The sequence below is a fragment of the Anguilla rostrata genome, chromosome 11, assembly GCF_018555375.3.
Source record: "Anguilla rostrata isolate EN2019 chromosome 11, ASM1855537v3, whole genome shotgun sequence".
Classification (NCBI taxonomy): domain Eukaryota; kingdom Metazoa; phylum Chordata; class Actinopteri; order Anguilliformes; family Anguillidae; genus Anguilla; species Anguilla rostrata.
Window position 1 is genome coordinate 36,328,723 of NC_057943.1, and position 25,084 is coordinate 36,353,806.

Genomic DNA, 25,084 nt, shown 5'->3' on the forward strand with positions numbered 1-25,084 from the left:
GGATGCCGTCTAGTTTGTAGGTCAACAGTGAGCACTAGGTACCCCGTTGTGGTCGGAACCTGGTGAGCAGTGTTGGGCTGAGTGGTATGTCCTCCTTCGTTAGATGTTATGTTTTACGTTGTTTTATGGTTTGTTGTTTAAAGCAGCTGAAAAGAGGTGTGGTCTCAGTGTCCCTCTCTCTCTCTCTCTCTCTCTCTCTCTCTCTCTCTCTCTCTCTAAATCAAAATGCTTTATGGTATGAAATACATTTACTTATTGCTCAAAGCGCACACGGGAACCGAATAGGAATAAAAAACATGAATACAAACAAATTGTGGTAAGATACAATGCAATTAACAGTGTGGTAATGGCCACAGCGAGTAGGCTATATAGAAAATGAGGGGGAAAAAAGATAGAAATTAATAAATAATTAAAATAAATATATTTGTGGTGGTCAACCAGTGTCTCTCAGATTATGGCAGGCCGAGATGTACTTTGCTGCTAGTGGAGCTGTTGGCCTTTCTCCTAGCAGGATTAGCATTTTTTTCTCAGTTGTTTGGGAAAGGAAGTCCTTTATAATTAGAGAAAATTTGTTGAAGTAATGTGTCCTAATTTCTGAATATTTTTCACAATGTAGGAGAAAGTGCATCTCTGTTTCCACCTCTCCTGTCTGACCACATATACGTTGTTCTTTTGGTAACCATGCATTCCGGTGTCTGCCTTTTTCAATTGCAAGTGTGTGGTCACTCAGCCTGTACTTGGTCAGGATCTGCCTCTGCTTTGTATCTCTGACAGAGAAGAGATACTCAGCCAATTTGTAGTCTCTTTTTAGGGTCCGATAGCAATCTAGTTTGTTTTGTGTTTTGGTTACATTATCCCAATATTCCAGATAAGTGATTTTGGTCTGTTTCATCTCTCTCTCTCTGTCTCTGTCTCTGTCTCTGTCTCTCGCTCTCTCTCTCGCTCTATGCCTGTGCTGGGTGCATGGGTTTGTTTTTTGTTGTCTGGGTTGTTTTATGTATTTGAAGTCCTGTTTTTTTTGTGTTGGAACAATGCCTCAATAAAAGGGCTTTTAAAAATCAAAATCTCCCCCCCCCAGGTGAAGGCGTATGGTCCCGGGGTGCAGGCCAGTGGGGTGGCGGTGAACAGACCCACTGAGTTCACCGTGGATGCCACACAGGGAGGCACGGCTCCCCTGAAGATACAAGTGCAGGTACGGGAGAGAGGTGCATTCAGGGTCTCCCATGGCAACCGTGTTCTCTTTGCGTTCACTGAGGTTGAAGCATGTGTTTTTGACTGTTATCTGCAGTGAAGCCATAGACTGTAGAAAAAATATGGACCAAGGCACTATGATGTCACCTATTGACTCTCCTTGGGCTTGGTGAAGAGGATTTTGAAGCCCAGGAAGTGCAGTTTGTGAGCACCGCCGTGTTGTAACCATTGGAGCCAGAGACTGCGCAATAGGGAAAAGGGGGACCCTTATATGGGCATGAAGTCCAGTCGTCTGCTAAGTGTGAGATGCAGTGACTCGGTAGTGACGCAAACTGTCCCTGGCTCGCCGCCATTTTGTCCAAACGACACAACAACTTAACAAATCAGCGCATGGGGGAAAAAATGATTGACTTCATATTTTGACTGCATTTTTTTGTATTGTTACCATTGACTGGTACTGCCACGGGTGGCTGAAACGCCTATACTGGGGCCAGCTACAGTGGCACTTGTGAGCAACGTCTCTCAACAGGACCAGGAAGTGAGCTTCAGAAACACAGCCCGGTCTCGGCTGTTTGGGTGAAGCCTTTGTTTTAGCCTGTTATCTGCGGTGAAGTCTGTCTTTTTGACTGTTATCTGAGGAAAGCCTGTGTTCTGTTATCTGTGACCCCCCCCAGGATGGCGAGGGGGGGCCGGTGGATGTGCAGGTGAAGGATAATGGGAACGGAACGTACAGCTGCAGCTACACCCCCCACAAGCCACTCAAACACACGGTCCTGGTGTCCTGGGGCGGGGTCAACATACCTGACAGCCCCTACAGGGTGAGTATCCCTGACAACCCCCTACACTGTGAGTATCCCTGATAGCCCCTAACAGGGTGAGTATCCCTGACAACCCCTAACAGGGTGAGTATCCCTGACAATCCCCTACAGGGTGAATATCCCTGATAACCCCCTACAGGGTGAGTATCTCTGACAACCCGCTACAGGGTGAGTATCCCTGACAACCCCCTACAGGGTGAGTATCCCTGACAACCTTCTACAGGGCGAGTATCCCTGACAACCTTCTACAGGGCGAGTATCCCTGACAATCCCCTACAGGGTGAGTATCCCTGACAGCCCCTTCTGAGAATAAGTGGTATGAAGTTCGCATGGCGCGTCAGTGCCGACGAACGCCTAGAACGTGCCAGTGTCACCTGCAGCATCCCCAGTTCAGGCTGATGTCCATTCGTTCTGAGGCATGCGTGCAGGCTTTCTTTCCACCAGTTACCCGGATAATAACCCTTTAGACTGAGGGAATAATGAAATGCATTTCGCCTCCCATGTGTATCAGCGAATCACGATGCATTGTACGGTCGCGTGTCTTGACACGATCCAGCACTAGAAACATGTGCCACTGTCACGCTCGGGAGCAGAAACGCCCCAGTCTAATGGTTACCGATGATGTTGCACAGTCTTACTGGGGTTCACGGTGTCTGTGCCTAGCCTGTTCACTCAGATTAATCACAGAAAACAGTCTTGGCTTCATTATGGACCATAAAGAAGCAGCGAAAATGTCAGTGGTTAATAGGCGATTAGGTATTCGCCAGAATTGGCATGAAGACCAGAAACGGATCCGCCCCTCGTTGCCCACAGGAGGGTGTCTAAACCAGCCTTTTGAATTCTGTGACTGTTTGCTTTTACAGGTGAAGTTTGGAGCCGGGTGTCGCCCCAGCAAGGTGAAGGTTTTTGGTCCCGGGGTATCCAAGACTGGACTGAAAGCCTTTGAACCTACTTACTTCACCGTGGACTGCACGGAGGCGGGCCAAGGTACCACACACAGAGAGATTTGAGCCAATGGGATTCATTTTTGAGGAATCGGTTAACTGTTCTATGTCCCTTAAAGCAAGGGTGGGCATTTCCGGTCCCGGAGGGCCGGTGTGTGCGCGCATGTTTTTGTTTTCGACCAGTTACCCAGGCTAAATGAGCTAACGAGCTAAACCCTGGTTTGTTTGTAGATTACATCACAGTAAAACATTTCCTTTGCAGAAACAAGAGCAGCCTTCACTGTCATTGACACACTTATACAGGAAATGTTGCTAAATTGTGAGATGGTGTAAATGTTAGAGCAGATTAGCTAGCCTGATACGGCCCTCCTAGCCCACCTCAGCGTTAAAATATCCGCCAGTTACAGGACCGTGTGCTGCTTTAGTTATGATGCGGTCCCTGGCATTTTGCCAATCCATTATTTCGAAGGTCGGGTAACCGCTCATCCAGGACGTTTCCTGCGTAGAGGAGTCTTTGGCATGTGCCAGTGCGAAATGGACTAAATCAACTCCATTAAAATGGGCTAAATTAACCCTGGCCCAATGATGGGGAGCATTATAGACCCATTTCATGCCACTCAGGTTCTGTGGTCTGGGTGAGAGCATTGCACTGTGGGATAACTGCGGCTGTGCCTCTGCAGGGGACATCAGCATTGGGATAAAATGCGCCCCCGGCGTGGTGGGGCCAGCCGAGGCCGACATCGACTTTGACATCATTCGGAACGACAACGACACCTTCACCGTCAAGTACACGCCCCCGGGGGCCGGCAGCTACACCATCATGGTGCTGTTCGCCGATCAGGTGAGGGGGCGGAGCCTGTGCTTTCCACAAGACCATTTACCCATCAGACAACTGGGGCGGATAGTTAGCCGACATTTACCACACAAGTGGGCGGATTCTAGCCAGACGTTACCCAGACACTGGACCGCTCATGAAAAGCTTCTAAATGGCTAGCCTAAGATCAGACTGACAACCCCAGGGAAAGTGATTGGTTGGACGTCGCAGATGTTTGTAATGTCAGCGGTGCAAGTTACCATGTCGTGACTGTTAGGTGCATAGGTGTGTGCGTGCGTGTGAAAGCACTGTGCTGATTGGTTTCTTTTCCAGGCTGTTCCCATGTCGCCCATCCGGATCAGGGTGGATCCCTCTCACGATGCCAGCCGGGTGACGGCCGAGGGTCCGGGTCTGAGCAGGAGGGGTAAATAAACTTCTCAGCTGCTCTCTGTGCTCATTCAGAAAGGTCTCTTTCCCTGGAACCGCCTGGTAGACCTGCCATTGCACTGTTTCTCCCTGCGAGTCACTGGCATTTCAGCAGTCAGCGCTCTAATGTGGAGAGAGTGAGTGAGCGCAAACCACATACATATACAGCACGGTACAACTTTATTTATCCCTTTGGGGCAGTTCCATCCATCCATTATCTATCCCCGCTTATCCTGGGCAGGGTCCATCCATTATCCATACCTGTTTATCCTGGGCAGGGTCCATCCATTATTTATACCCGTTTATCCTGGGCAGGGTCCATCCATTATTTATACCCGCTTGTCCTGGGCAGGGTCCATCCATTATTTATACCCGCTTATCCTGGACAGGGTCCATCCATTATCTATATCCGCTTATCCTGGGCAGGGTTGCGGGGGGTGCTGGAGACTATCCCAGCATGCATTGGGCAAGAGGCATGAATACACCCTGGACAGGCCACCAAACTATCACAGGGCACACACACCATTCACTCACACACTCATACCTATGGGCAATTTAGAGTCTCCAATTAACCTAACCTGCATGTCTTTGGACTGTGGGAGGAAATCCACGGGGAGAGCATGAACTCCACACACAAAGGCCCTGGCCAGGATTCAAACCTGTGAGGTGACAGGGCTACCCACTGCACCACCGTGGGGCAGTTCCTCACGGGGCAAATCAACAATGCACAGTGTGTAACAGCTGACACATAACACAAACAGAAAGACCGGTGGACAGACATAATAGAACATAAGAGATATAGGGTTAAAGAAAAAAAGAGAGTCACTTGGTGTTCATTAAAAAGACATTTCCTGTCAGTTCTTTTGTGATTTAATCAGGTGGTTGGCGTAAGGTATGAATGCTGATGGCCTATGTCCCTCCCCCACCCCTGACTCACCCCCCCCCTCCCCTTCCCGCTCACAGGTGTGGAGCAGAACACCCCCACCCACTTCACCGTGTCCACCAGGGGCGCTGGCAAGGCCGACCTGGACGTCCAGTTCAGCGCAGCCGCCAAAGGCGACGCCGTCCGCGACTTTGACATCATCAGTAACCATGACAACACATACACCGTGAAATACACGCCCGTGCAGAAGGTGAGTGCAGGGTCATGGTACGGTGGGGGAAACTTCTGATTGGATAAAAAGTCTGCCTTTACACCAGCATGATCAGTGGAGGAGGGGCTGGTTCCCCCCCCTTTGTTACTCTAGAAAGTGTCAGTGCGACAGCTTTCTGTAGAAAAACCCCATGCAAATAAATGTGATTTGATTGGATAAGGCAATCTTTTTTTCTCCTGTCAGGGTAACATGGGCGTGAATGTGACCTATGGGGGAGATTCCATTCCCAGAAGCCCCTTCTCTGTCCCGGTGGCCCCTTCACTGGACCTGAGTAAGATCCAGGTGTCTGGCCTCAGAAATGGTGAGTGCTCTAACCCGCCATTTCGCCTTTGTGTGAGCCAGCCTGGTTCAGCTCTACAGTGGGAAAGGGCTATAATGAGCCAGCCTGGTTCAGCTCTACAGTGGGAAAGGGCTATAATGAGCCAGCCTGGTCACAGCTCTATGGGGGAAAGGGCTATAATGAGCCAGCTTGGTTCCAGCTCTACAGTGGGAAAGGCCTATAATGAGCCAGCTTGGTTCCAGCTCTACAGTGGGAAAGGCCTATAATGAGCCAGCCTGGTTCAGCTCTACAGTGGGAAAGGGCTATAATGAGCCAGCCTGGTTCCAGCTCTACAGTGGGAAAGGGCTATAATGAGCCAGCCTGGTTCAGCTCTATGGGGGAAAGGGCTATAATGAGCCAGCCTGGTTCAGCTCTACAGTGGGAAAGGGCTTTAATGAGCCAGCTTGGTTCCAGCTCTACAGTGGGAAAGGCCTATAATGAGCCAGCCTGGTTCAGCTCTACTGTGGGAAAGGGCTATAATGAGCCAGCCTGGTTCAGCTCTACAGTGGGAAAGGGCTATAATGAGCCAGCCTGGTTCAGCTCTACAGTGGGAAAGGGCTATAATGAGCCAGCCTGGTTCAGCTCTACAGTGGGAAAGGGCTATAATGAGCCAGCCTGGTTTCAGCTCTACAGTGGGAAAGGCCTATAATGAGCCAGCCTGGTCCAGCTCTACAGTGGGAAAGGGCTATAATGAGCCAGCCTGGTTCAGCTCTACAGTGGGAAAGGGCTATAATGAGCCATCTTGGTTCCAGCTCTACAGTGGGAAAGGGCTATAATGAGCCAGCCTGGTTCAGCTCTACAGTGGGAAAGGCCTATAATGAGCCAGCTTGGTTCCAGCTCTACTGTGGGAAAGGGCTATAATGAGCCAGCCTGGTTCAGCTCTACAGTGGGAAAGAGCTATAATGAGCCAGCCTGGTTCAGCTCTACAGTGGGAAAGGGCTATAATGAGCCAGCCTGGTTCCAGCTCTACAGTGGGAAAGGGCTATAATGAGCCAGCCTGGTTCAGCTCTATGGGGGAAAGGGCTATAATGAGCCAGCCTGGTTCCAGCTCTACAGTGGGAAAGGGCTATAATGAGCCAGCCTGGTTCAGCTCTACAGTGGGAAAGGGCTATAATGAGCCAGCCTGGTTCAGCTCTCCAGTAGGAAAGGGCTATAATGAGCCAGCCTGGTTTCAGCTCTACAGTGGGAAAGGGCTATAATGAGCCAGCTTGGTTCCAGCTCTACAGTGGGAAAGGCCTATAATGAGCCAGCCTGGTTCAGCTCTACTGTGGGAAAGGGCTATAATGAGCCAGCCTGGTTCCAGCTCTACAGTGGGAAAGGGCTATAATGAGCCAGCCTGGTTTAGCTCTATGGGGGAAAGGGCTATAATGAGCCAGCCTGGTTCCAGCTCTACAGTGGGAAAGGGCTATAATGAGCCAGCCTGGTTCAGCTCTACAGTGGGAAAGGGCTATAATGAGCCAGCCTGGTTCCAGCTCTACAGTGGGAAAGGGCTATAATGAGCCAGCCTGGTTCCAGCTCTATAGTGGGAAAGGGCTATAATGAGCCAGCTTGGTTCAGCTCTACAGTGGGAAAGGGCTATAATGAGCCAGCCTGGTTCAGCTCTATGGGGGAAAGGCCTATAATGAGCCAGCTTGGTTCAGCTCTACAGGGGGACAGGGGATGTTGATTATGTGTTGCTGACCTCTCTGTTGGCGTTCTCCACAGAGATGGCGGTGGGTAAAGATACGGAGGTTGTGGTGAAGAGTGCCGGGGCTGGAGGTCAGGGCAAAGTGGAGGCCCAGGTGATGGGTCCAAGCGGCCGGCCCGTAGCGAGCTCGGTGGAGCGGGGTCCGGACCCCGAGACCAGCCGGGTCCGCTTCATTCCCCGGGAGCCCGGCCCCTACCAAGTGGATCTGACCTACGACTCCGCCCCCATCCCCGGCACCCCCTTCCACGCGCGCGCCGTCCCCCCCCCAGACCCTTCCAAGGTGAGTGGGGGGGGCGGGGGGTGTCCGGGATGCATTTCCAGAGAAATTAGTGCGAGATTAAAAAACTTGATTTGTTGATTTGCATTAAATCCACATAGATTAGATCAGGGCTGCTCAACCTGGATATCTACCATCCTGTAGGTTTTCACACCAACCCTAACAAAGCACAGCTCATTCAACAGCTAGAGCAGGGCTGCCCAACCCTGTTCCTGCAGATCTACCATCCTGTAGGTTTTCACTCCAACCCTAACAAATCACACCTCACTCAACAGCTAGAGCAGGGCTGCCCAACCCTGTTCCTGCAGATCTACCATCCTGTAGGTTTTCACTCCAACCCTAACAAATCACACCTCACTCAACAGCTAGAGATGTCGTTGAGTTATTAGTAGAACCAGGTGTGCCAGATTAGGGTTGAAATGAAACCCTCCTCGCCGGCAGGTCTTCAGGACCAGGGTTGGGCGGCCCTGGGTTAGACTGTGAGGCTCGTTTCCACCTGCTGTGAGAGTCGAGGCGGTGTGGGACGGGGACGGTGGTAACTAGCCCCGCCTCCTGCAGGTGCGGTGCTCGGGCCCCGGTTTGGCGCGGGCCAGGGTGGGCGAGACGGGCGAGTTCGTGGTGGACTGCACCAGCGCCGGCCCGGCCGAGCTCACCATAGAGATCATCTCCGAGAACGGCACGGAGGCGGAGGTCCACATTCAGGACAACGGCGACGGCACCTTCTCCATCACCTACACCCCCCTCTACCCCGGGGCCTACACCCTCACCATCCGCTACGGGGGCCAGGATGTGCCAAACTTCCCCACTACTCTCAACGTGGATCCTGCGGGAGACTCCAGCGGGGTCCAGGTGTTTGGGCCTGGAGTGGAAGGCAAGGGTATGAAGTGTGTCTGTCTGTCTGTCTGTCTGTCTGTGTCTCTTTGTGTCTGCTTGTGTGTGTGTGTGTCTGTCTTTCCGTCTATGTGTCTGTGTCTCTCTGTGTCTGTCTGTGTGTGTCTGTCTCTCTGTCTGTCTGTCCGTCTATGTGTCTGTGTCTCTCTGTGTCTGTCTGTGTGTGCCTGTCTCTCTGTCTGTCTGTCTGTTTATGTGTCTCTCTGTGTCTGTCTCTATCTATCTGTCTGTCTGTCTGTCTGTCTGTGTCTCTCGGTGTCTGCCTGTGTGTGTGTCTGTGTCTCCCTGTGTGTGAGTCTGTCTGTGTCTGTGTCTGTCTGCATCTGACTGCCTGTCTGTCTCTGTCTGTTTGTCTGTCTGTCTGTGCGTGCGTGTGTGCGCACACTAGCCCTAAATCTGAGACAGCCCTTGCAGTAGGGAATGTTTATGTGTGCAGTAGGGAATGTTTATGTTGCAGTAGGGAATGTTTATCTGTGCAGTAGGGAACGCTCCCCAGAGCAACGTCCCCCAGAGCTACGGAATGTTTATGTCTGCAGTGGGGAATGTTTATGTGTGCAGTAGGGAATGTTTATGTGTGCAGTGGGGAATGTTTATGTCTGCAGTGGGGAATGTTTATGTCTGCAGTGGGGAATGTTTATGTCTGCAGTGGGGAATGTTTATGTCTGCAGTAGGGAATGTTTATGTGTGCAGTGGGGAATGTTTATGTCTGCAGTGGGGAATGTTTATGTCTGCAGTAGGGAATGTTTATGTCTGCAGTGGGGAATGTTTATGTCTGCAGTGGGGAATGTTTATGTCTGCAGTGGGGAATGTTTATGTGTGCAGTGGGGAATGTTTATGTCTGCAGTAGGGAATGTTTATGTCTGCAGTAGGGAATGTTTATGTCTGCAGTGGGGAATGTTTATGTTGCAGTGGGAATGTTTATGTCTGCAGTGGGGAATGTTTATGTGTGCAGTGGGGAATGTTTATGTCTGCAGTAGGGAATGTTTATGTCTGCAGTAGGGAATGTTTATGTCTGCAGTGGGGAATGTTTATGTCTGCAGTGGGAAATGTTTGTCTGCAGTGGGGAATGTTTATGTCTGCAGTGGGGAATGTTTGGGGAATGTTTATGTGTGCGCTGCTGTGGTTCCTCCCTGCAGGTGTGTTTTGTGAGGCCACCACAGAGTTCACGGTGGACGCGCGCGCTCTGAGCCCCCGTGGTGGGGGGCACGTCAGGACCCACATCAGCAGCCCGTCGGGCAGCCTCACAGACGGCCTGATTCGGGACCTCGGGGATGGCACCTACCAGGTGGAATACACACCATACGAGGAGGGTGAGTTCCTCCAGTGGTCTGGCTCTGATGCGCTTTGAGCTGATCAATCTGGATCTGATGCACTTTGAGCTGATCAATCTGGCTCTGATGTGCTTTGGGCTGATCAGTCTGGATCCAATGTGCTTTGAGCTGATCAATCTGGATCTGATGCTCTTTGAGATGATCAATCTGGATCTGATGCGCTTTGAGCTGATCAATCTGGCTCTGATGCACTTTGAGCTGATCAATCTGGCTCTCATGCGCTGGTGTGTGTGTGTGTGTGTGTTGTGCCCCTCTAGGTGTGCACGGTGTGGCGGTGGCGTATGGCGGTGCACCTGTGACCGGCAGCCCGTTCCGCGTGCCGGTGACGGAGGGCTGCGATCCGACACGCGTCCGAGTCCACGGCCCCGGGCTGCGGTCGGGAATCACCAACATGCCAAACAAGTTCACCGTGGAAACGCGGTGAGAGGGGGTGGGCCCCTGGGGAGGGTGTGTGAGTGTGTATGAGTGTGTATGAGTGAGTGTGTGAGTGTGTGCGGTCCTCACACTGCAGGTGTCTCTCTCCACAGGGGTGCAGGGACAGGGGGTCTGGGTCTGGCGGTGGAAGGTCCTTCTGAAGCGAAGATGTCCTGCGTCGACAACAAAGATGGCAGCTGCAGTGTGGAGTACGTCCCCTTCCAGCCTGGAACCTACAACCTCAACATCACCTACGGAGGCCAGCCCATCACCGGTCAGTCTGGGCCCGGTGTCTGTTTGTCTTTCCTCGCAAAGCATTCGCCAAAAGTTCACAAACATACATTAACGCCCCTTCGTTCATACAGAAAACATACAACTCACTCTCCGCAGCATTACATTTGAGCGCTTCAGGAACGAGCTGCTTTCGTGGACCTGGCTCGTGTTTATTGCTTTGCTGAAAACAACAATGCAAACAAACTGGGCATACGTCAGGGGATTTTTATTGCTAGTTTTCTTGTTTGTTAGTCATGTTAGCTTGCTAGCTACCAAGCAAGCCATCTGACCAGCTAGCCTGCTATTGTTAGCCAAACAGGTTGCTTACAGCTTACCGTGTGACTCAGAGGGCCAGACAGAGCATGCTCAGTGAGTGCTGTGGCTCACGCCCTGTCCCCTTCCCTCCACAGGAAGCCCTTTCGCCGTTCCGGTGTACGACGCGGTGGACTCCTCCAAGGTCCGCTGTGAGGGGCCGGGCCTGGGCCCCGGAGTCAGGGCCAACGTCCCCCAGAGCTTCACCGTGGATACCAGCAGGGCCGGGGGAGTGGCTCCCCTGCAGGTGGCCGTGCAGGGGCCCAAAGGTGAGGGCGGGTTCAGTGTGGGGGGTGTGGTCTGAGGGTTGGGGTGGGGGTGGGGTCAGTGTGAGGGGTGTGGTCTGAGGGTGGAGTGGGTGTGGTCAGTATGAGGGGTGTGGTCTGAGGGTTGGGTGAGGTGGGGTGGGTCGAGGGGTGGGGTAGGGTGCATGAGGGGTGTGGTCTGAGGGTTGGGGTGGGGGTGGGGTCAGTGTGAGGGGTGTGGTCTGAGGGTGAGGGTGGGGTCAGTGTGAGGGGTGTGGTCTGAGGGTGGGGGTGGGGTCAGTGTGATGGGTGTGGTCTGATGGCGGGGGCGGGGCCAGGAGGTGGGTGAAGGCAGTAACTGCAGGAGGAACCCTTCTCTCCGCTGTAGGGGTGCAGGAGCCGGTAGAGGTGATGGACAGCGGGGACCAGACGCACGCTGTCCGCTACGTCCCCTCCAGGGAGGGACCCTACTCCATCAGCGTGCTGTACGGCGACCAGGCCGTCCCTCACAGGTCAGCTTCCAGAACATTCTCTCCCTCAGAATCGGAGGGCATCTCTCTGAGCACTGGCCCGAGTGTTCGTATGGAATAATGATGCGGCTAGCCATAATCACAGACCACAGGGCAGGAGCTCAGCGCTACTTTCAGATGTTCTATCTGCTGAACAGAAAGTTCACTCTGATTCACTCTCCCCCTCTCCTCCCCCCTCCCCCTCTCCCCCCCTCCTCCCTCCTCCCCCTCTTCCCCCCTCCTCCCTCCTCCCCCTCTTCCCCCTCTCCTCCTAGCCCGTACAGCGTGATGGCGCTGCCCACACACGATGCCAGTAAAGTGCGGGCCAGTGGCCCCGGCCTGGACGCGGGGGGGGTGCCGGCCAGCCTGCCTGTGGAGTTCACCATCGACGCCACAGACGCTGGCCAAGGACTGCTGGCCGTTCAGATCACGGTGGGTGTGAGGGGCGGAGTCACAGGCGTTAGGGGCGGAGCCACAGGTGTGAGGGGCGGAGCCACGGGGTATGAGGGGCAGAGCCACGGGTTGTGAGGAGGGTGTGAGGGGCGGAGCCACGGGTTGTGAGGAGGGTGTGAGGGGCGGAGCCACGGGTTGTGAGGAGGGTGTGAGGGGCGGAGCCACGGGGTGTGAGGAGGGTGTTAGGGTGAGCCGGGTGTGAGGGGGTGGCCACGGGAGGGGTTGAGGTTGAGCCACGAGTGCGGCCGTACGGCTGGCCAATGTGTCCGTCTCTCTGATGGGAGGAACCTTCAGGGTTTATCAATGACCCAATCATAGTGTTTTCCTGTGGCGAGCAGTCCTTTGATTGGTTCAAGTGAGTCGGCAGTTGACGGCATGGAAACTCCTCCCACCGTTTTTATGAACCCCTCTCTCACCTCACCCTCACATCTCAGTCTCCAGACTTGAACCCAATTAGGAACATTTCTGGTTGGAATCTAAGAGCAGTCAAAGAACAAGATCTGAAGGATCTTGCAATGTTCTGTATGGAGGAGTGGCCAAAGATCCCCTGTATACCCACCAGTCTGCTCACTATGGATGTCCCTGCAAGCATGGTTCTTTAAAAAAAAAAAAAAAATTAAAAATAGAAAAACCAAACGTATGGTGTCCATATTTATGATGCCCATTTAGTTTTTTGGGAAGTAGAATATTTTGAGTTAAGCAATCTTCTGTCCTCCCAGGATTCAGAGGGCAAACCCAAAAAGACCAACGTTCAGGACAACCACGACGGGACGTTCCTGGTCTCCTACGTGCCCGACGCGACGGGCCGCTACACCATCGTCCTCAAATACGGGGGGGACGTCACCCCCTGCTCGCCGTACCGCATCCGGGCCCTGCCCACGGGGGACGCCACCAAGTGTACAGTCACAGGTACTGCAGGCACCCACCCGCTTTTTACAAGGCGCTGGAGTCGAGGAGGGTGCTGGCCTGGTGTGGGGCCGAACTGTGAAAGATTTCAGTTTCACAGGCCTGTGAGGGTGGGATAGAGAGGCAGCGTTCACAGGCCTGTGAGGGTGGGATAGAGAGCGAGCGTTCACAGGCCTGTGAGGGTGGGATAGAGAGGCAGCGTTCACAGGCCTGTGAGGGTGGGATAGAGAGGCAGCGTTCACAGGCCTGTGAGGGTGGGATAGAGACTGCAGCGTCTCACAGGCCTGTGAGGGTGGATAGAGAGCCAGCATTCACAGGCCTGTGAGGTGGGATAGAGAGCCAGCGTTCAAGGCCTGTGAGGGTGGGATAGAGACCGAGCGTTCACAGGCCTGTGAGGGTGGGATAGAGAGCGGCGTCACAGTGCCTGTGAGGGTGATAGAGAGCGAGCTTCACAGGCCTGTCAGGGTGCATAGAGACGGGCACGCGTTCACAGGCCTGTGAGGGTGGGATAGAGGCGAGCGTTCACAGGCCTGTAAGGGTGGGATAGAGAGCGAGCGTTCACAGGCCTGTGAGGGTGGGATAGAGAGGCAGCGTTCACAGGCCTGTGAGGGTGGGATAGAGAGCCAGCGTTCACAGGCCTGTGAGGATGGGATAGAGAGCGAGCGTTCACAGGCCTGTGAGGGTGGGATAGAGAGCCAGCGTTCACAGGCCTGTGAGGGTGGGATAGAGAGCGAGCGTTCACAGGCCTGTGAGGGTGGATAGAGGGTGGATGTGTGTGTTCAGTGTTCACTGCAGGAGCGTAACACACAGTAGGGATATGGTACTCTCTCTGCCCGTGTACACACACACACACACACACACGCACGCAGGTTAAACTGCTTTTTGGCCTGAACGTAAACCTGCTGTTGACACGCAGATCATCACGCTTGTGTGCTGTTGTGATGCGCTATAAACACTGTTTTCAGACCCTGCACTCGCACTCGCACACACCTGGGGCCTGTGTCACAACGCAGGAATGCTGGGTTAGCTGGATGACTGCGCTGAGTTAAACCCGGAACAGCTCTTTTTACTGCAGTCCATGTTCCAGATTTAGGAGGGTTTCGGGGTGCAGTTATCCAGCTAACTCTGTAATCCTGCTTCCTGAAACAGGCTCCAGTTAGCAGTACAATATACTCTGATCACAGCTTGCCTTCCTTTGCTTTATTGCTGCTATTATTTTTATTATTATTATTATTATTATTAGGAAAATCTCACGTTTTGGCCTTGTGTGCTTGACTTCTCAGTCTCCATTGGTGGACGTGGTCTGGGTAAGCATGGGAGATGGGATGGGAGTGTTGGGCCGTGTCCAAAATGCCCTCCTAACTACTGTGTCCTCAAAATATGCACTGTATACTAAACATGCACTGTCTAGTGCCTATTTTTTAGCAGACAATGGGTAGTATGCGAAAAATATCTTCCGTACTATTTTTCCAACGGTACTGCGGAAATGTTGTTAGACATCCTGCCCTTGTAGCAAAAAGCCCCCCCCCTCTTCCTCTCTGATTTATGGGACCCTCTTCCTCTCTCTGGGAACTTCCTAAAAAGTATGGTTTACCTCCTGAAAAGTGTGCTCCCAAATACATTCAGCAAAACCCCCTGGAAATAAGTATACCATCTGGGGGCTTTAAGTACACTGCATTTAGAGAAAATTTACTACTTCCTACTTAGCTTTCCCATCCAGTGTACTCAACTTGTATGCTCAGTAGTAAGCTGGTTTGGACACGGCCTTGGAGTCTCTTATTTCGCATGAAGGAGCGTTTCTCCCGCTTAACATCCTTTCGCGTGCCTAACATTGCATCTTCCCTTCATGGCTCATCCAAACTTACAGGTGACGTAACTGCTTTCATGTGCAGTATTAATTACACTACCTGCTTTTGTTTCGTTTTGGTTATATTTATTTTCCGCCAAACGATTTGTTTTTGAAAGTGTGGTTTGTCATCTCGCCTCCAACATTCGCTTCATTTTTTTCTAAAGCTTAACACCGGTGACGTAATTGGATAAATCCATTGGAGCAGTGTTGGGCTGCAGCATGGGTGCTTGGTACAGACCCCTCCCTCAGAGCTGTTCTGTGGTGTAAAGAGTAATTACAGCCCTCTGTGCTGTGTCCTACAACAGTGGCCCTTATACGTGTTTGAGGAAACATTGTACGTATTTGTGTAGAGTTTATGGAAACAATACTAATACTGGAGCCAGGATTGGGAAACTGACACGCCCACACAGTTATTTACTCCACATTCCACACTGTGGCAGAGAGTCTCCTGGCTGCACCCCTGTGACACTCCAGAGGTCCCTCAGACACCGGCTGCTCTCCATGTTCCGACCGTCAGTTTGCACCTTCGCCCCGTTTCGATTAAAATGGTTTTAAAAATGTTTTCCTCAACTCCTCTTGTCCTGTGTTTGTTGTGGTTCATAAGCAGCTCTGATAACATGTAACTCATTTAAGTGCGTGGGTGTGAGGGTGTGTGTTCGTTTTGTGTGTGTGTGTGTGTGTGTGTGTGTGTGTGTGGGGAGGGGGTCAAATGAGTGTGTGAAGGTATTTGTGTTTGTGTGTAGGGTTGTGGTGCTGGTGGTGTGTGGATTGTGAGTAGTTTGGTGTGTGAAGGTATTTGTTGTGGCTGTTGTGTGTGTACCGGGGTGTGTGTGTGCTGGGTGGGTGTGTGGGATTGTGAGTATATGTGTGTGTGTGAGCAAGCCTGTGTTTGGTGAAACTGACAGACCCCTCCTGTGGCTGCAGGTGCGGGGGTGGGCCCCACCATCCAGATCGGCGAGCAGGCGGTGATAACGGTGGACGCGCGGGCGGCCGGGCCGGGTCAGGTGACCTGCAGCGTGCGCACGCCGGACGGCGCCGAGGTGGACGTGGACGTGGTGGACAACGGCGACGGGACCTTCGACGTCTGCTACACCGCGCAGCAGCCCGGAAACTACGCGGTGTGCGTGCGGTTCGGGGGCCAGCACATCCCCAACAGCCCCTTCCACGTCACCGTGAGTACCCGCCTGCCCGCCCGCCCGCCCGCCCAGCGCGTTCGCCCATTGGCCCGCGGGTTTGGTGACCTTTCACCCTGTGCTTGTAGGCTGTGGATAGGCCGGCCGGAGTGAACGGGATGGACGCGTCCGGACTCCGGCCCTTCGACCTGGTCGTTCCTCTGGCCCCCCAGGAAGGAGAGCTGTCTGGTAAACCACCCCCCCCCCCCCCGGCAGCCCGACAGAGCTCAGTGCTTCTGAAGCATAGTGTGTGTTCAGCTGCAAAGAGAACTGCATCAGTAACGTAAAATGGTGACCATTCAGAGGCAAGGCAATGATGAAGGCTGGGTGTTTGTCACAGAAGCACAGGTGTCACAGAATGTCTTTTTTAGGCAATTCCGTGACTTTCCCCCCATTTTAAAAATTTCTTTATGATTTTTTTTTTTTGCTTTGCTGTTTTGGATGGTAACTGTGTCCCCCTTAATGTAGCCTACGGTGTTATTTGTGTAGGCCTATACATTTTAACAATAGCCTGTTGCCAAATACTGGTAGAAACAAAGTGTGACGATGTGAATACAGATTGTGGGATTTTCTGGGATAAGGATTCCCATTCTTTTCAGCTATTACGGTCAGATTTTGATGGCCCTGTCAGTAGTGCTGATGCCCAGCGCTCCTTCCCCCGTTACCGTAACACGGTGACAACAGGCGTCCATCAAAGACCCAGTCCTCGCAATGTGCAACATATTGGGCCAAAACAAACTTTAAAGAAATGAAAATGGACACACGGTAACCATGTTTTATTTTAGTTATGCAGTTGGATCATGCTCTATTTTGAACAATGTTCTGTAAAATTAAAGGTAAAAAATCATGCTCCTTCTTTCTTGCGATGGACTGAATTAAGTGATTAAATGCACCAGCCTATCAATGTGCTTTACTCGTTGGCTATTTGTCCCTAGCAGCTGGCAACTGGATTTTTTATTTTTTATTTTTTTAACTTCGAGCTGTTACTTGTTATTGTTACTAGTTGCTCATGTTATTTCTATCATTTCCCACCGCTGCGCATGAAATCTATTTTTAATAATAATTTCATAAATTATTATTAAAAGAAAAAAACTCATTAGCAATGATTGGCTGTACTTGTACGTAACTGCTGAATTGAGTATGACAGGCCCTCACAGTGTTGAGTGATTTCAGTCTGACAGGCCCTCACAGTGTTGAGTGATTTCAGTCTGACAGACCCTCAGTGTTGAGTGATTTCAGTCTGACTGACCCTCAGTGTTGAGTGATTTCAGTCTGACTGACCCTCAGTGTTGAGTGATTTCAGTGTGACAGGCCCTCAGTGTTGAGTGATTTCAGTCTGACTGACCCTCACAGTGTTGGGTGATTTCAGTATGACAGGCTCTCACAGTGTTTGGTGATTTCAGTCTGACAGACTCTCAGTGTTGAGTGATTTCAGTCTGACAGACCCTCAGTGTTGAGTGATTTCAGTATGAAAGGCTCTCACAGTGTTGAATGTTGAGTGATTTCAGTGTGACAGACCCTCAGTGTTGAGTGTTGAGTGATTTCAGTATGACAGACCCTCAGTGTTGAGTGTTGAGTGATTTCAGTATGACAGACCCTCACAGTGTTGAGCGATTTCAGTATGACAGTCTCTCACAGTGTTGAATGTTGAGTGTGATGTAAACTCTCCAGGTGAGGTGAGAATGCCGTCGGGGCAGGTGTCCAGGCCGGACATGGTGGATAATGCAGACGGCACGCTGACCGTCCGGTACGCCCCCTCTGAGCTGGGTCTGCACCACATGGACATCAGATCCAACGACAGCCACATCCCAGGTGACTGCGCCACGCCCCGGCAACGTAGCATGGCACAGCACGGAACTGTGTACAGAGATCACTGTGTCACTGCAATGCGCTGCTGAGTGCACAGCACAGAGAGAACACAGAACACAGCACACCGATAGCACAGCACACAGAGTGAACGCAGCACAGCACAGGTCTCATAACAGGACACCCAGACATCAAACACAGGCTGCTCTACCCTGCCGATACTGTGCCCCAGCACAGCCATATTGCTGTAGCGGTGTGATTTCATACTGTGGGGATGTTTGTCATGGTTGCCATGGGTGGAGCATCTGTGCATGCGTGAGCCCTATCTGTCTTCCTCTGCGCACAGGAAGTCCCCTCCAGTTCTACGTGGACTATGTGGACAGCGGTCACGTGACCGCTTACGGCCCGGGGCTGATCCACGGCACGGTCGGCAAGCCTGCCGTATTCACCGTCGACACCAAAGAAGCAGGAGAAGGTAGAGCTGCTTTTCACCGTGGGCTCCGTCCCCCGGAGACGAGGCCCCGCCCCTCCGCCCTTGGGACTCCGCCCCCAAGACCACTCAATTGACAGCAGTCATGTGATTGCAGGCTTCTGTTCTTATTGATTATACTGAATAGCCTACCGGTCCTGTTTAATTGTTTTTTAATTGTCTTTTTGTTTTTTAATTAATTGCCCTTCTTGGGATCAATAAATCTGAATCTGAATCTGAATCTGAACCAGTTGCCCATACATACATCACCAAGATATGTGAGTCTGACTGACTGCACTGAAGTATCTCTCCTGTGACTCCTGTGATCTTTGCTCTCCCAGGCGGCCTGTCTCTGGCCATCGAGGGCCCATCCAAAGCCGACATCAGCTGTGTGGATAACGAGGACGGCACCTGCACCGTGTCCTACCTGCCCGTCACACCTGGACCGTACAGCATCATCGTCAAATACAACGAGCAGCACGTCCCTGGAAGCCCCTTCAGGGCCCAGATCACCGGTCAGTCCCGCGGACCCAGGCCCTGTGCTCTGTGAAGGAGGACACGCGCACACACACACTCACACACTCACACACACACACATACATGCACACGCACACGCACATACACGCACACTCACACACACATACATGCTCACACACACGCACGCGCACACACACACACATGCGCACAAGTGTGCACACATACACGTACAAGCGTGCACACACAAAAGGACAGGACAAGTCATGCCCAGACAAGAAAGGCATGTCAGTAAAGTCTTCCTCATAAAAGAATGGTTTGTATAAATGATTGTTTTGGCGCTGATCTGTTGTTCTGTGTAGCAGTGGAGCTGAACCCGGTGCTGTTCCCCTCTCTCTCTCCCCGCAGGGGAGGGCTCCATGCGCAGGACCGTCGGTTCCGCGGCGGACATCCCGCTGGACATCGGCGAGCTGGACCCGAGCCAGCTGACCGTGTCCCTGACCACGCCCTCCGGCCGCGAGGAGCCCTGCGCCTTCAAGCTGCTGCGCAACGGTCACATGGGTGAGACGCGCGGATGCACGCACGCAGGCCAGCGCACCAGAGCTCAACTTCCCCCAGGGTTCCCACTCGTCCTGGAAAACCTTGAAAACCTGGAAATTTATCGATATCCAGACATGGAAAACACCTGGCAAATGAGAAAATTTACAAAATGTCCTGGAAATATTTGTGAGGTCCTGGTAAATTGCAGGCTAGGCTATAAGTCAAGCTATTGAACAGTATATTTAGAGCTGAGAATGGGCTACCGTTGTCCATGTTTCATGTCTGTAAGTCTAAATCATGGAAATTGTCCTTGATAAGTCCTGGAAACTGACTTCCTAAAATGGGTGAGAACCGTGTTTCCCCCTGAAGCTCGCGAACTCCAGTGGTTACTGGAGGTATTGCAGTTCTGTAAGGCCCCTGGCTCCATACCCGCACTGTGTGATCCTTCACCTTTAGGTGCCCAGTGCGCACGCTCTGGAGCCAAAAGCCCCATAGTCAAACATGGCTGCCTCCGTGAATTGGCTTCATGCGCCATTGAGCAGCTCCTGTAGGAATCCATGGAACCGGCGACGGCGATGGCTGTCACCAGTTCAGAATGGTGCACACATACACACCCCGGTTTTTGGGCATATTCCTTGACCCATGACCCCGCGCCTCTCTGTCCTCCCAGGGGTGTCCTTTGTCCCCCGGGAGATCGGGGACCACCTGGTCAACATAAAGAGGGACGGCAGCCACGTCCCGCGGAGCCCCGTCACCGTGACCATCAGCCAGTCCGAGTTCGGCGAGGCGGGCCGGGTGGAGGTGTCGGGGCGGGGACTGAGCGCGGGGCGCACGTGCGAGCCCGCCGAATTCACCATCGACACGTCCCGGGCTGGTGAGATGGGGCGGGGGCGGGCCGAGGTGGGAAGAGGAGGAAGAACGGGAGGAGGCCGGGGGGAGAATCGGAGAAAGGTTGCATGACTTTAAGGGAGTTCTGTAGAACACGTGAGCTGTGTGCGTCAGTGTCTGTCTGTCTGTCTGTCTGTCCGCTCCAGGCTACGGAGGCCTCAGTCTGTCCATCGAAGGCCCCAGTAAAGTGGACATCCACACGGAGGACCAGGAGGACGGGGTGTGCAAGGTCACCTACTGCGCCACCAAGCCAGGGAATTACATCATCACCGTCAAGTTTGCTGACCAGCATGTTCCAGGTACCCACTGCCCTTCTAACCCCCACAACACAGGGTTCTACTGTGCCTCTAACCCCCACAGCACAGGGTCCCACTGTCCTCTAACCCCCACAGCACAGGTACCCACTGTCCTCTAACCCCCACAGCACAGGTACCCACTGTCCTCTAACCCCCACAGCACAGGTACCCACTGTCCTCTAACCCCCACAGCACAGGTACCCACTGTCCTCTAACCCCACAGCACAGGGTCCCACTGTCCCCTAACCCCACAGCACAGGGTTCCACTGTCCTCTAACCCCCACAGCACACGGTCCCACTGTCCCCTAACCCCCACAGCACAGGGTCCCACTGTCCTCTAACCCCCACAGCACAGGGTCCCACTGTCTCCTAACCCCCACAGCACAGGGTTCCACTGCGCCTCAAACCCCCTCAGCATAGGGTTCCACTGTGCCTCTAACCCCCACAGCACAGGGTCCCACTGTGCTCCAAAGCTCCACAGCACAGGGTTCCACTGCGCCCCTAACCCTCAAAGCACAGGGTTCCACTGTCCTCTAACTCCCACAGCACAGGGTTCCACTGTCCCCTAACCCCCACAGCACAGGGTTCCACTGTCCCCTAACCCCCACAGCACAGGGTTCCACTGCGCCTCTAACCCCCACAGCACAGGATCCCACTGTCCCCTAACCCCCACAGCACAGGGTTCCACTGCGCCTCTAACCCCCACAGCACAGGGTTCCACTGTCCCCTAACCCCCACAGCACAGGGTTCCACTGCGCCTCTAACCCCCACAGCACAGGGTTCCACTGTGCCTCAAACCCCCACAGCACAGGGTCCCACTGTCCCCTAACCCCCACAGCACAGGGTTCCACTGTGCCTCAAACCCCCACAGCACAGGGTTCCACTGCGCCTCTAACCCCCACAGCACAGGGTTCCACTGTGTCCCTCAAAGCACCCCAGGAGTCCTGAGCGTTGGGTGTTTCCCTGCAGGAAGCCCGTTCACGGCCAAGGTGACCGGCGAGGGCAGAACCACGGAGAGCATCACCAGGCTCAGGAGCGCCGCCGCGGTGGCCAACGTGGGCAGCCCGTGTGACCTCAGCCTCAAGATCCCAGGTAGCACAGCACCCCCACAGGACATCAGTGTTACTGCACCATCTAAAGCAGAAACCAGGCTGCGGGCTCTGACCGAGCGGCCAGAAACACTCATTTCCTGGTCCTGTTGCGAGTCGCTGCTCTCTAGCGCCAGTGCCGTTGGCTCCTGTATAGGTCTTTCAGCCACCCGTTTCAATGTAAGCCTCACTGGTACCAGTGCAGTCAGAAAGTCAATCACACAAGGACATGCAGTTGGAATTAGGCGTTCTTTTAGGCGTCTCCCCACGTGCCGGTGCAGTAGGACAGCTGCACTTCTGCGATTCCTAAAGGCTTTTCACAAGCCCATGGAAGTCAATGGGTGACATCAGTCAGTTTGTCCATGCTTTTTCTACAGTCTAGGGTTCTCACACACTGCTACAGTAAAAAATGTACATTGAATATTTATACCAAAATATATACTATATATCTATACTAACATCTTTTTTATACATACAGCAGTTAATGTATTCATTCTTTTTTCATCTTTTGTTTATCATGACATCATTTTTACATCACTTGGGTCTGATTTATTGAATCCCTCTAGAGATGAACATGGCCGACATGGTTGCCCAGGTGACCGGGCCTTCAGGGAAGGTCCAGAAAGCAGAGATCATAGAAAGGGATGACCACACCCACAGCATCCGCTTTGTTCCCACGGAGATGGGCACGCACTCCGTCAGCGTCAAGTACCAGGACCTCCACGTGCCGGGGAGCCCCTTCCAGTTCACCGTGGGGCCCCTGGGGGAGGGCGGGGCCCACAAGGTTCGAGCTGGGGGCCCCGGGCTAGAGAGGGCAGAGGCTGGAACACCAGGTACTGAAAGCCCGTAAACAGCAACGGTGTGTGTGTGTGTGTGTGTACGTGTGTGTGTATGCGTATGTGTGTGTGCGCACGTGCACATCTGTGTGTGTGCGTGTGTGTATGCGTATGTGTGTGTGCGCACGTGCACATCTGTGTGTGTGCGTGTGTGTGGTTACTATTTGACACCTGACCCCATGTGCCCCTCCCCCCAGCGGAGTTCAGCGTTTGGACCAGGGAGGCGGGGGCTGGGGGCCTGGCCATCTCAGTGGAAGGACCTGGCAAAGCGGACATCGCCTTCCAAGAGCGCCAGGATGGGTCCAGCGGCGTGTCGTACGTGGTGCAGGAACCAGGTAAGACCTGCGCGTGCTGGGCAACACAGGAAACACAGGTGACACAGGTGACACAGGCAATACAGGTGACAGTCTACACAAGTAACACAGGTGACACAGGTAACACAAGTGACACAGGTGACACAGGCAACACAGGTGACGAGGCGACACAGGTGACACAGGCAACACAAGTGACACAGGCAACACAAGTGACACAGGCAACACAAGTGACACAGGCAACACAAGTAACACGGGCAACACATGTAACACGGGCAACACATGTAACACAGGCGACAGGTGACACAGAAGATGCAGGCAGTGCAAGTAATGCAGAGAAACCTGGTACAGCATGCTGAACAGACCTGGGTCCAATACGTATTTGTTTTGGATTAAAATACTTTTCTGTACTCTACTCAGCATGTGTGGTGTACTGGGACCAATGAAATGGTCTCAAAAAATACAAATCCCAACTTGTGGTGCTCTTGGCAAGGCTCGGTTGTATCAGGCAAGACCAATAAAGCACAGAAAAGTATTTGAATCGAATAGAAATGTGTGTTTGACCTAGATCTGATGCTGACGCGGTGCCCTAATGCCGTTCTGTGTATGGGGTGTGTGGGATAACTGTGGTGTACTAATGCCGTTGTCTGTGTGGGATAACTGCGGTGTCTTAATGCCGTTGTGTGTGTGGGATAACTGCGGTGTCCTAATGCCATTGTGTGTGTGGGATAACCACGGCCAGCGTTCGACAAAGCTTTGAAAATGCAGATATGTGTTTGAGAGAAACTCATGCTGGTGCAGGAATCCCCGCCTGTGGACAGACTGGCTGAGCGACTCTTTCCAGGCGGGGGACCCAGATGTGTTCGGTTTCCTCTCTCTCCCTCAGGAGACTACAAGGTGTCGGTCAAGTTCAACGAGGAGCAGATTCCCGACAGCCCCTTCCTGGTGCCCGTGACCCTGCCCTCGGAGGACGCCCGCCGCCTCACAGTCGCCAGCCTTCAGGTGAGGCGTCAGGAAAGGCTTGTGCGGTGTGGCTCCACCCACAGCACGGCCCTGCCCACAGTGTGGCTCCACCCACAGCACGGCCCTGCCCACAGTGTGGCTCCACCCACAGCACGGCCCTGCCCACAGTGTGGCTCCACCCACAGCACGGCCCTGCCCACAGTGTGGCTCCTCCCACAGCACGGCCCTGCCCACAGTGTGGCTCCTCCCACAGCATGGCCCTGCCCACAGTGTGGCTCCTCCCACAGCACGGCCCTGCCCACAGTGTGGCTCCACCCACAGCACGGCCCTGCCCACAGTGTGGCTCCACCCACAGCACGGCCCTGCCCACAGTGTGGCTCCACCCACAGCACGGCCCTGCCCACAGTGTGACTCCACCCACAGCATGGCCCTGCCCACAGTGTGACTCCACCCACAGCATGGCCCTGCCCACAGTGTGGCTCCTCCCACAGCACGGCCCTGCCCACAGTGTGGCTCCTCCCACAGCACGGCCCTGCCCACAGTGTGGCTCCGCCCACAGCACGGCCCTGCCCACAGTGTGGCTCTGCCCACAGTGGCTCCTCCCACAGCACGGCCCTGCCCACAGTGTGGCTCCTCCCACAGCACGGCCCTGCCCACAATGTGGCTCCTCCCACAGCACGGCCCTGCCCACAGTGTGGCTCCTCCCACAGCACGGCCCTGCCCACAGTGTGGCTCCTCCCACAGCACGGCCCTGCCCACAGTGTGGCTCCTCCCACAGCACGGCCCGCCCACAGTGTGGCTCCTCCCACAGCGTGGCTCCGCCCACAGCACAGCGAGCCCTGGCCCTCGCAGGCCGGGCGGGTCAGGACCCGTGGACGCGTGTCTCATCCTAAAGGCTCCCGTCAGGAAACCACAACCCTTGGACAGATGGGGACGGAGGAAAGCCAGGCTGCCCCTGCGTTTGGGGAAATAGGCAGTTAAAGGGGAGGGGGGGGGGGGTTTCTGAGGTCTTTGCGTGGTCAGTCTGGAGATGGCCTTGTAAACAATCCTTCATTTAATCCCAAACTAATGAGATTTTTGGCCCATTACATTTACATTACATTATAATCACTTAGCTGATGCTCTTACTTAGCATGACTTCCAAAAGTAGTGAACAGCGGCATTAGTCTCAGGAAAACGAAAGTGCTGAATCACAGAGGCGGCACGGAAGGCCCATTTATAATCAATCAATAATGAAGTTAGCTGAACAAACCAACCATTATTATTATTTTAAAAACCCACTGCACAGCTAATGCATCTGTATATAGCCATAGCATTAGCATTATGACACTACTAACCCAAAACAATTACAAAATTCAAAGGCTGCAGTGAAGCTATGGTGGATTCTGGACAGGTGGTTACTTTAGTCTGTAATAGATCCTGCTGTTC

The 25,084-nt window shown here is 53.3% G+C and overlaps 1 protein-coding gene across 1 annotated transcript in view; it reads left to right on the forward strand.

Moving 5' to 3' along the window:
- Positions 1–25,084, forward strand: part of LOC135235083 (filamin-A-like) — a 51,111-nt gene that overhangs the window by 21,562 nt on the left and 4,465 nt on the right. Inside the window, exons 15-43 of the mRNA XM_064300280.1 lie at positions 1,079–1,192; positions 1,866–2,009; positions 2,873–2,996; positions 3,634–3,794; positions 4,101–4,191; positions 5,157–5,326; positions 5,531–5,648; positions 7,371–7,633; positions 8,189–8,507; positions 9,658–9,831; positions 10,110–10,272; positions 10,380–10,540; positions 10,950–11,120; positions 11,485–11,608; positions 11,881–12,037; positions 12,778–12,967; positions 14,248–14,271; positions 15,738–15,985; positions 16,075–16,174; positions 17,657–17,797; positions 18,138–18,266; positions 18,602–18,775; positions 19,143–19,295; positions 19,945–20,148; positions 20,309–20,461; positions 21,428–21,550; positions 22,113–22,379; positions 22,580–22,717; positions 23,580–23,695. Of these exons, the coding sequence (XP_064156350.1) occupies positions 1,079–1,192; positions 1,866–2,009; positions 2,873–2,996; positions 3,634–3,794; positions 4,101–4,191; positions 5,157–5,326; positions 5,531–5,648; positions 7,371–7,633; positions 8,189–8,507; positions 9,658–9,831; positions 10,110–10,272; positions 10,380–10,540; positions 10,950–11,120; positions 11,485–11,608; positions 11,881–12,037; positions 12,778–12,967; positions 14,248–14,271; positions 15,738–15,985; positions 16,075–16,174; positions 17,657–17,797; positions 18,138–18,266; positions 18,602–18,775; positions 19,143–19,295; positions 19,945–20,148; positions 20,309–20,461; positions 21,428–21,550; positions 22,113–22,379; positions 22,580–22,717; positions 23,580–23,695 (4,614 nt within the window). The remainder of the gene's footprint in view (positions 1–1,078; positions 1,193–1,865; positions 2,010–2,872; positions 2,997–3,633; positions 3,795–4,100; positions 4,192–5,156; positions 5,327–5,530; positions 5,649–7,370; positions 7,634–8,188; positions 8,508–9,657; positions 9,832–10,109; positions 10,273–10,379; positions 10,541–10,949; positions 11,121–11,484; positions 11,609–11,880; positions 12,038–12,777; positions 12,968–14,247; positions 14,272–15,737; positions 15,986–16,074; positions 16,175–17,656; positions 17,798–18,137; positions 18,267–18,601; positions 18,776–19,142; positions 19,296–19,944; positions 20,149–20,308; positions 20,462–21,427; positions 21,551–22,112; positions 22,380–22,579; positions 22,718–23,579; positions 23,696–25,084) is intronic.